Below are 10,081 nucleotides of genomic sequence, written 5' to 3' on the forward strand. Positions count from 1 at the left end.
CCCCCCCCGGCACAGCCCCCCTTCCCCTCCCGGTGCCACACTGGGGACATTGCTGGGGGGGCTCCCAGGGGAGAATTTGGGGCAGAGACCCCCCCCAGCACCCTCCCGGGGGGGTCAGAAATCCCGGCAGGAACCGGCTCCCGGTGCTGCACCCAGGCCTTGTGTGGCATCGGTGATGGGGACAGCGCAGGGACACCCTGGGGGTGCCCGCACACACATCCTGGCCGGGGTCTCCCAGGGCAGCAGCTCCTCGGCTCATCCCGCTCCTCTTCCAACCCCGTGTCTTTGCCAAATCCTCGCCACCATCGTGCCAACCCCCCTGTCACCATCGTGCCAACCTCCCCTGTCACCATCCAGCCGTGGAGGAGCCCAAAATAGCCCCGGGCTCACCTGGAGGGGGGCGGGGGGCCGGGGCTGCCGCCTGCCCTCATCCCACTGCTCCATATTAATGAGCCCCTTCCTCCTCCTCCTCCTCCTCCTCCTCCCCCCGTCCCTCCCGGTGTCCGGCGGTGCCGAACCCGAGCTCAGCGACACGAGCCCACCCGCGCTCGGCTCCGGCCGCCCTCGCCATGGCCGGGGGTCCCTCGGTGTTCCAGCTCTGGCTCGTGCTCCAAACCTGCTGTCTCTGCCTGGCCCAGCTCGTAAGTCCCGTCTGTGCTCGATCCCGCTCCGCTCCGGGCTGGGATGGGGCTGGAGAAGGGATGGAGAGGGGCTGGATGGAGAGGGGACGGTCGCCGTCTCCCCCGTCGCGGTGCTGAGCGCCCCCGCGACTTTTAGCTTCTTTTCCCAGCACCTTTCCCTTGCTTTTCCCAGGAATGGGGGGTTTGGGAACAGCCCCCAGCCGGGATCCACCGCCCCGACCCCAAGAAGAGGGGGCTTGGAAATCTGGGACTTGTTGGCTGAACAAACTCAGTTTTATTTTCCCTCTCCGCCCTTTCCCTCCCCAGCAGCCGCCGGGATCTGCTTCCCATCACCTGGGAACATTTCCTTCTCCTTTCCCGGGATGTGCTGCGGCTCCGGACTGAAGGGGCTGAGGGGGGTCAGACCCTCCCAGGGCTGCCCCGGGGGGGGGGACACCAGCAGCGGGGGTCCTGGGGGTCCCAGTGGACTCTCCGAAGTCACCCAGGGACAGGAAAAAATGGATCGGGAAGAAGGGAAGGTGCCCCCCCGCTCCTCGGGATGAGCAGTGCAGAGGAAGAGGCAGAGTTCCTCCTGGGAGCCCACCTGGGAAAACTCTCCCTGACTCGCAGGGGATGGGGGTAAAATCTGGTTAAAAAACAGATTTTTAGAAAATATTTTGGAAAATATTTCCATGCGGCTCCTGTCGGCACAGTTTGGGGGGCAGCTCCCTCCTAGAACAGCCCCCCCGGGATGCCCGTGGGCTCGTGGTGCCAGGGTCTGGCCAGGGGAGCGGGCTCGGGGATGTGGGAGCTGCGGGAGCTGCGGGAACAAGGAACCATTTGGAAATCACTCGGGCAGGACAAAGGTGCCTTTCAGGGGCTCTCGCAGGGATCGGGATTCACTCCCTCCCCGACTGCAGGGTTTGATTCAGGGCTCTCCTGTTCCGTGCACAAACCAGCAACTCCCCTCACCCCTATATATTTATATTTATCATTTAAAATAACCCACCCTGGGGGGCCAGAGGAGCCGCAGGAGCTGCAGCCCAGCCACACGTCTGGTTCCCATTTCCAGGAACGCCGCGGGTTCCGTCTCCAGGACTGGAATCTCTTCCCCCCAGACTCCCCGTTAGGATAACAGAGGTTTCTTTGCAGAGTCCTCTGCAAACCTGCGGGCCGGGGCCGGGCCCCGGGAGCTCCCCCGCCGCTCCTCAATGGAGCTTTTGTGCGGAGCCGGGAGCGGGGCTGCGGGACACGGGCACCGAGCCAGCCCGGCACAGGGACGGCTCCCGCCGAGGGCCGGGGGTCCCCACCTCACCCAGGGGCTGCCGGCACCCGGATCCTGCCAGTGCTCCCAGAAATCCCGCTGTGAGCCAAGGAGGACCTTGGTCACCCCATGGAGACCACGCTCCGTCTGGGCAGGAGTCCCCTGAGGGTGCCAGGGAGGGAGGGGGCAGAAATGCTGCCATCAACCCATGGAGATCCCGCTCCATTGGGGCAGGAGTCCCATGGAACCAGGACAAGAGGGGGAAGAAAAGGGGTAGGAACTGAGCAGGGCATGGAAAGCTGGTGGTGCCAGGGAAGGAGGGGGAAAAATGGGGTAGAAATGCTGCCATCACCTCATGGAGATCCCACTCCCATGGAACCAGGGCAGGAGGGGAAGAAAAGGGGTAGGAACTGAGCAGGGCATGAGGAGCTGGTGGTGCCAGTGCAGGGGAGATGCCCTGGATTTCCCCATCCATGCCCTGGCGGGGGGGGGCACAGCGAGGACCCCGTGGGCAGGGGCAGAGCTGGGCCAGCCTGGAGGGCTCCCTCCATCCTTGCTGGGTCCCCATCACACACCAGCGGCTCCCACTGTCCCCCAGCATGTCCCGGGGTGCCTCTGCTCCTCCCTGACCTGAATCCCATCCCTCTTTCTTCCTCGTTTAGCGAGGGCCGCCGGGCCAGCCTGGCCCGAGAGGGCCCCCCGGTCCCCCAGGAGTGCCGGGAGCGGACGGGATTGACGTGAGTGACCGGGAACCTGAGGGAGGCAGGGAGGGAGGGAGGGAGGGAGGGGAGCCGCGGCACAAAGAGGGACATTGTGTGGGGCAGAGGCTCGGCTGCGGGATTCCTGCTCCGTGTGAATCCCGCTGCTCCCGGGCTGCGGCACACGGAGCATCCCTGGCTCCTCCTGTAGCCCCGGGCAGCAAAGGTGGCACTGGGAGCACAGCTCCCGCACTGAGGGCTCCATCTCCATCCACAGCCTCCCAAGCACCTTGGAATTTGGGGGCTGAAGTGGTTTTTGGGGAGGTTTGGGTGCTCCCCTGTCCGGGCAGCAGAGGATCCTCGGGGGTCAGAGGATGCTGCAGGGTCAGCCCAGAGGTGCCCAGTGAGGGGGCGAGCCAGGGGGGCTGGTGGGGAGCAGGACACCCCAGTGGGGTGCCCTCAGAGCAGTGGTGTGGCCAAGGGCTGTGCTGGGGGGGGCTGTGGCTCCAGATCCTCCCCCGGGCCGTGGAGTGGGGGCCTGAACAGAGAGATCTGTGAGCCAGCAGAACGTGCCCTTTCTCTGGGATGTGCCCCCAGGTGTTATTTTAGTGCTATTTATACCCAGAACAGCCACAACCTCCCCCCCCCAACCCCAGCACAGCCCTCCCAAAACCCCAACACAACCCACTCTTCCCAACCCCAGCCCCATCCCGATTCCCCACGTGGCTGTGGAATCCAGCATCCCGGCTGGATTGAGCCCCCCTCTGCCTTGAGGAGGGGGACAAGGACGCTGAGCCCCCCACCCTGGGGGGTGACAGGTCCCTTTTACAACCTCCTTCCTCTCCCCAGGGTGACAAAGGCCCTGCTGGAGCCCCGGGCTCCCCGGTGAGTACCCGCCCTCCCCTCAGCTCCCCACTGCTCCCCCTCCTCCCAGAGGAGCTCCTTCCATCCTGCCCCCTCCTCTTCTCTCTTCAAGGGTGTCAAGGGGGACCCCGGAGCCCCCGGCCCCGATGGACCCCCAGGGAAGCCGGGCATCGACGTGAGTACCCACCCCCTGCCCCTGGGGCACAGCAAACTCCTCTGACCATGTCTATCCCACATCAGAACGGGCCAAAATCCCTTCCTGTGGGAGCTGGAAGCAGCTTTGGAATCACAGCAGAGCCCGGGCAGGGCTGGTGCCACCCCCTCCCACTGCCTGGGCACCCAAAAGCAGGGCAGAGCTGTGCCAGGGGAGCACAGACACCTTGGGCATGGAAAGGCTTGTCCTTGTCCTTTGCTGCTGCTGCTGCTGCCCTGTGCCCTCACTGAGCTCTTGTTTCCTCCAGAACAAACCTGGAGCAATCCCTGTCCCCCCTGGCACCCATGAGGTGGCATTGGTGATTCCACCACCGTCCCCTCCCTGGCACAAGCAGAGTCACCACAGAAGTGGTGGCAGAAAGGGGACAGAGCTGTCACTGTCACCTCCCCCTGCCTGGCTGCTGTGAGGGGTCAGTCCCATCCCCAGGTCCCCTGGGCTGGGTCTCAGGGGTGTGTGATGGGTGCCCAGGGAGGGTTGGGTGGGCTCCTGCCCCATGCCCAGCTCAGTGCCAGGGACTTACCTGCTGATCAGAGGGAAACCCGAACTGCAGGGTCCTGTTCTGTGCCTCTGATGGCACTTCAGGAATCTTTGGGGGTTTAGTTATTCTTCAATAATAAATGAATAGAGATATAACTGTCACTGTGAGCATGGATTATTCATCCAGATGGATCTGCCTGCAAAGGGATTCAGCTCCTTCCACAGGAACAACCCCAAGGGCTGGGAATAACCTCCGGGATCTCTCCTCCTGCAGGGCCTGACGGGAGCAAAAGGGGAGCCAGGACCCATCGGAGCACCAGGAATTAAAGTGAGTGAGGGGCTGCTCTGGGGCAGCTTCTCCAGGCTCCCACTTTCCTTGGCTCCCACCTTCCCCTCTCAGAGCCAGCAGGGACCAGGAGCTGGTGATGGGGGTTCTGGCAGTGAGGGGGCACCAGGGCTGGGGGAGGGAGGGGGGATTTTGGCAGCTGACAGAGCAGACCAACTTATTTCTGCTCCTGACTCTCCTCCTCTGCCTTGGCAGGGCCAGCCTGGACTTCCAGGGCCTCCAGGGCTCCCTGTGAGTATCTGCTGCTCCCAGGGGTGCAGGGGGTGCACCCACTGCTGTCACACGTGGGGTGGGGGCAGAGCAGGACCATCTCCAGCCCCCCCAGCTGCCCCTTGGGTGGTGCTGTGGGCATCACCCTGCTGGGGACACGGATCCTGCAGGGTCTGGGGGGTTGGGGAATTCAGACCAACCCTCTTTCTCCCTCTTGCAGGGCCCTTCTCTGCCAGGACCACCCGTGAGTGCCACACTGGGGGGTTGAGGGGGTGGCCAGGGATCCTGCCTGGAGCTGTGCTGGGAGAGCTCAAATCCCAGCACGCCCAAAGGGGGGCCTGGGGGTGTGACCTCTCCCACTCAGGGAATGTCTGTTCTCTCCTTAAGGGGCTTCCAGGCCAAGTGGGGCTTCCTGGAGAGATTGGGGTGCTGGGACCCAAGGTGAGGAGTCAGGAGGGGGACATGGGAAAACCTCCCCTCCCTACCCCAGGATCTGCCCCTCTGTCCCAGGGCTCCTGGGACAAACAGGGATGATCCTGGAATGTGGGAGGGTGGCACAGTGGGGCTGGAGGGGTGGCAGTTCTGTGCCACCAGCCGGGTCCCCTGGTGCCATCCACCCCCTGGGGATGTCCCCGTTCCTGCTGGGACATCCTGGCTCTCCAGGTCTCCATCACCCCCCTCCACCTCAGCTCTGGCTGCACCTGCCACCCTCCCCACCCTGACATCTCCTTTCCTGGGTCTGTTCTTTCCCAGGGTGACCCTGGACCCGACGGCCCCCGGGGCCCCCCAGGCCCTCCAGGGAAACCCGTGAGTAAAAACCCCAGCCACCAACACCTTCTGCACCAGGGAGGAGCTTCCCCCAGGCTCAGCCCCGGCTCTGGGGCCAGGACCTGGGCTCTGCCACACCCCTCCCTCCTGGGAAACCATCCTGATACCAACCCAGGGATGCTGATGGTCTCCTTCCCCCCAGGGCCTCCCGGGACACATCCAAGGATTGGAGGAAGGCAGCGCTTTTCTGGTGAGAGCTGCCACGGCCTTCCAGGGCTCTGCAGGGCCCTGGAACACAGGCTCCCCCCTGGAATTCTGTCCCCAGGGTCCCCAGCACAGCTGGGGTGTGAGCAGGGGGTCCCCTGTGTCACCCACTCCCCCGTGGCACAGGAGCCCGTCCTTCCCAGTGCGGCTTCTCAGCAGCTTCCAGGTCCTTTCCCAACTCATCCTGTGCTTCTTCTTCCCCCCCAGTGCCCGACCAGCTGCCCCCCAGGTCCCAAGGGCCCCCAGGGACTGCAGGGACTGAAGGTAAGGGAGCCCTGGAGCTGCTGGGGCGGAACAGGGACCGTCACCTCCAGCAGGTTGTGGCAGAGTGGAGGATCCATCCTCGCTCTGGAGCCACAGGGAGCTCAGAAGCTGCCCTGCTCCCCTGGGAGCACCAGGACACACGTGCACAGAGAGCCCTAAAGCCAAAGGTGCCATGGGAGAGGCCTGGAGTGGCTTCCCAGCTCCCACCAACCCTTTCCTGGGGCTGGGACCCTGTGCCAAAACCCCACTCCCAGCCCTGTCACTGCCTCAGGAAGCTCCAGTGGGCACCCCGGGGTGGGCTGAGGTGGGCAGGGGGGCTCTCAGGGTGCTGCCACAGCCCTGCTGCTCTGCCAGGGGGGCTCTCAGGGTACTGCCACAGCCCTGCTGCTCTGCCAGGGGGGCTCAGGATCTTCTTCTTCCCCCGCAGGGACACAGAGGCCGCCCCGGTGCCCTCGGGGAGCCCGGCAGGCAGGGGGGGCAGGTGAGTGCCCAGCAGCATCCAGGTGTCCCTGGGGCCTCTGGAGGAGCAGGGGATGCACCCAGGGGGAGAAAGGGGGGAAAAGAAAAGGAAGAAAAGAGGTGGGAGAGGAAGGTGGGAAATCCAGGGCTGGGAGAGGGAGGGGGACAGGGTGGTCTTCCCACCGTGGCTTCCCGGGCGGGGACACCTTCCCCATCCCCTGCTGGGTCCCAAGGGAGGGGGTCTTGTGTCCCCAGGGCAGTTTGTACCCCCACTGCCCCCCAACACTCAGTTCTCTCCCTGCCCAGGGCCCCAAGGGCGACATCGGTGCCTCTGGAGAACAAGGAGTCCCCGGTCCTCCGGTAACAAACCCACCCCTCTCTGCTCCTCCACCCTCCAGGGCCCCAAAAACTGGGGGTGCCCAGCTTGTGCTCGGCCCCAGACACCGGGGAGGTGACACCAGAGTGTCCCATGCAGCCCTGGGGCTGCAGCAAAGCCTTCATCCCACCCATCTCCCAGGGTGGGATCCTCATCCTCATCTCCCTCCTCCCAGGGTGTCACCACCTCTCCCAACAGAGACCTGGGTTGTTACCATGGATAATTCCTGGGCCTTGGCTGTCACCATGGATAACTCCTGGGCCAGGACAAAGCTCTGCTGTGCCCCGAGCCCCCCTCATCCCACCTGAAGGGGGGGTGCAGCCCCCAGCTCACGGCAGGGCCGGGGGGGATTAAAGCTGCAGGAGCTCCCTGAGCACTTTGAAGATGAAAAGCAATTAATGGGTCCGGGGAAGGGCAGAACTGCTTTGAAGCAGAGCTTTGGCAGGGCGAGAGACTCCACTTTGGGCCTGTTGGTGTGATGGAATCGACAGCTGGAAAAGCACCTGCTGGGGGGCTGCAGGATTAGGGGGGGCTGCAGGATTAGGAGGGGCTGGAACCCCTCATGTTTGGCCAAACGGGCTGATTCCCAACCCCGGGGTTTTGCTGGAATTGCAGCCTCCCCGTGGGCTACTCCGGGGGGAATTTCCAGCTAAATTGGCTGTGTTTTCCTTCCCCACAGGGACCTCAGGGCCCCAGGGGGTACCCTGGGATGGCAGGACCCAAGGGCGAGATGGTGAGTGCTGCTGGGGGGCTCGGGGGGGACCAGATTCCATGGCAGCGATTCCCAGCCTGGAGATGCTTCCTGGAACCATCACCAACATGTTGGGCTGCCTTGGGAAGCTGGATCTGCCTCCTGCTGGGTGGGGCTGGGGGTTGGGGTGCCAGGCATTGACCCCCCTGTGCTCTCTTTGCAGGGCCCTGCTGGGTACAAGGGCATGGTGGGGTCCGTGGGAGCGGCCGGGCGGCCGGTGAGTGACCCCCCCATCCACCCCCAGGGGCTCAGTTCCCTCCAGTTCCCCCCAGTTCCCCCCAGTTCCCTGCTCAGCCCTTGCCTTTCTCCCCTGCAGGGCAGGGAAGGCCCCAAGGGACCGCCCGGGGACCCCGGTGAGAAGGGAGAGCTGGTAGGTGACCCCCTAGTGCCAGTGCCCCCCGTGCCCTCGGTGGGCATCTCCTCCCTCTGCCAGCCCCACCCTCTGCCCCAGGGGCACACTGACCTTACACTTGCCCTCTCCTGCTCCAGGGTGGCCGTGGCATCAGGGGACCTCAGGGAGACATCGGCCCCAAGGGGGAGAATGTGAGTACAGCTGGTGGCACCTGTGCCAGCTGTGGCACCTTGCCTCTGCCAGCAAGGAGAAGATCCCTCTGTGTCCCACACTCTGTCCTCGCACCCTGGCAGGGCTGAAGCTTTCCCTTCCCTTCCCTTCCCTTCCCTTCCCTTCCCTTCCCTTCCCTCCCCTTCCCCTTCCCACCTCTTTTTGTCCCCCCACGAGCCCTTCAGTCCCCATCAGAGGTGACCAAGTGACTCTCCCCCCTGTCTCAGGGCCTGCCTGGCATCGATGGCAAGGATGGCACCCCGGGTATCCCGGGGGTGAAGGTGAGCAGGGGCAGGTGCTGCCTGTGCTGGCACAGGGCACGGACACACCCCATTCCTCGTGCTGGGAATAACAGGGATGGCAGGTGGGATAAGCTCCCAGCCCCTGGCTGCACTGCTGGCTGGTGGAGTGTACAAGGGCACGGTGGGGCAGTGCCACCCTTTGCCCCACCCGTGACACCCTCTGTGTCCCTGCCAGGGCAGTGTGGGACAGGCCGGACGCCCGGGAGCGCCGGGACACCGGGGACAAGCTGTGAGTGTTGTGGGGACCCCCCAAAACTGGGCTGGCACCCCCTCACCCGTGGGGTGACACCCCTATCCCAGGTGGTGCCAGGGCCAGTGCCCAGCAGGGACACTGTGCCCAGGGTTTGACCCCAGCTTCTTTTCCCCAGGGCTTGCCAGGCCAGCCGGGAAGCAAAGGTGGCCCGGGAGACAAGGTGGGTGACCCCCCCTGAGCACCCACCCCGTGACCCCACAGCTGCTGTGCCCTCAGCCTTGTCCCCACGCTGTCCCTGAGCCACCCCTGCTGTCCCTGAGCCTCCTCTGTCTCCCTGCAGGGTGAAGTGGGTGCCCGTGGCCAGCCTGGTGTCACCGGTGCCCCAGGGCAGCTTGTAAGTACAGAATGTCACCATGGCCCCCCGGGGACAAAATCTCTCTTTTTCTCTCTCTTTTTCTCTCTCTTTTTCTCTCTCTTTTTCTCTCTCTTTTTATCTCTTTTTCTCTCTTTTTCTCTCTCTTTTTCTCCCTCTTTTTCCTCTCCCCCTCTCTCTTTTCCCTGTTTCCAGCCAAACCAAAAGCATTACTGGGCAGTTTTATCCCCCCTCTGCCCCTCACTGCTCCAGCCCTCTGTCCATCACCTCCTCGGCCACCAGTGGCTGCAGGGGGCACGGGCACATCCCTGGGGAAGGATGTAATGCCCAGGGATGCCCGAGAAGTGCCCTGGGATGCCCTAGAAGTGCCCTGGGATGCCCCAGAAGTGCCCTGGGTGTTTTTGTGTCTCTGTTTCAGGGGGAGCCCGGCCCTCGGGGCGAGCAGGGCCCAGAGGGTGTCCCTGGGCTGAAGGTGAGTGGGGGGCACTGTTGGGGGGGGCTCTGGCCATGCCAGGAGCTGCCCCTGACTGTGCCCTTCTCTCTGGTGTCCACAGGGCGACCGGGGCGAGCGTGGCCTCGTGGGGCCCCCGGGGGAGCAGGGCAGAGTGGTGAGTTGTGCCCAGGGCAGGGTTGGGCACTGGGGGGGCTCAGTTTGGGGGTCTGGGGGTGCTGAGCCCTGAGGGGTCACTGGGGCACAGCTGGACCCTGCCTTTGATCCAGCCTGGGCTCAATCCCGTGCCCATCCCGCTGGGTCTGCCTGCCCCAGGGGGAGGGATTAACCCGGGGCAAACAGCTCAGGGATTAGTGGGACCACGCTGGGTTTGCAGCCCCGGCAGGGACAGGAATTTCCTCCCAGCCCAGCGAGGCAGGGGGAGGCTGCCTGGGCCCTCTGGGAGGCGGAAAAATGGCCCCAAAATGACCTTTGTCCCTTTTCCCGGGGACAGGATCCCATCCCTGGAGGATTGTCCCTCTTGGCACAGCCTGGGGGGAGGCTCCTCCATCATTCTCTGCCCTGTTCCCTCTCTGAACCTGGATTCAGGGGAGGTTGGGATGCTGGGGGGGCAACCAGAGCCACT

General features: G+C 64.3%; 1 protein-coding gene across 1 annotated transcript; it reads left to right on the forward strand.

Annotated features, from left to right (window-relative positions):
• Positions 1–357: 357 nt before the first annotated feature.
• LOC113961612 (collagen alpha-2(IX) chain-like) lies at positions 358–9,613 on the forward strand (the record flags this gene model as incomplete). Its single annotated transcript, XM_027672035.1, has 23 exons — positions 358–641; positions 2,547–2,621; positions 3,432–3,467; positions 3,559–3,621; positions 4,412–4,465; positions 4,679–4,714; positions 4,914–4,937; positions 5,081–5,134; positions 5,447–5,500; positions 5,664–5,711; positions 5,933–5,989; positions 6,417–6,470; positions 6,755–6,808; positions 7,504–7,557; positions 7,739–7,792; positions 7,892–7,945; positions 8,065–8,118; positions 8,365–8,418; positions 8,615–8,668; positions 8,808–8,852; positions 8,973–9,026; positions 9,424–9,477; positions 9,560–9,613. Coding segments are annotated over exons 1-23 (1,212 nt in total), but the record flags the coding sequence as incomplete, so codon positions are not given.
• Positions 9,614–10,081: the final 468 nt, after the last annotated feature.

This window comes from Neopelma chrysocephalum, unplaced genomic scaffold, assembly GCF_003984885.1.
Source record: "Neopelma chrysocephalum unplaced genomic scaffold, ASM398488v2 Primary Assembly neopelma1_97338, whole genome shotgun sequence".
NCBI lineage: Eukaryota > Metazoa > Chordata > Aves > Passeriformes > Pipridae > Neopelma > Neopelma chrysocephalum.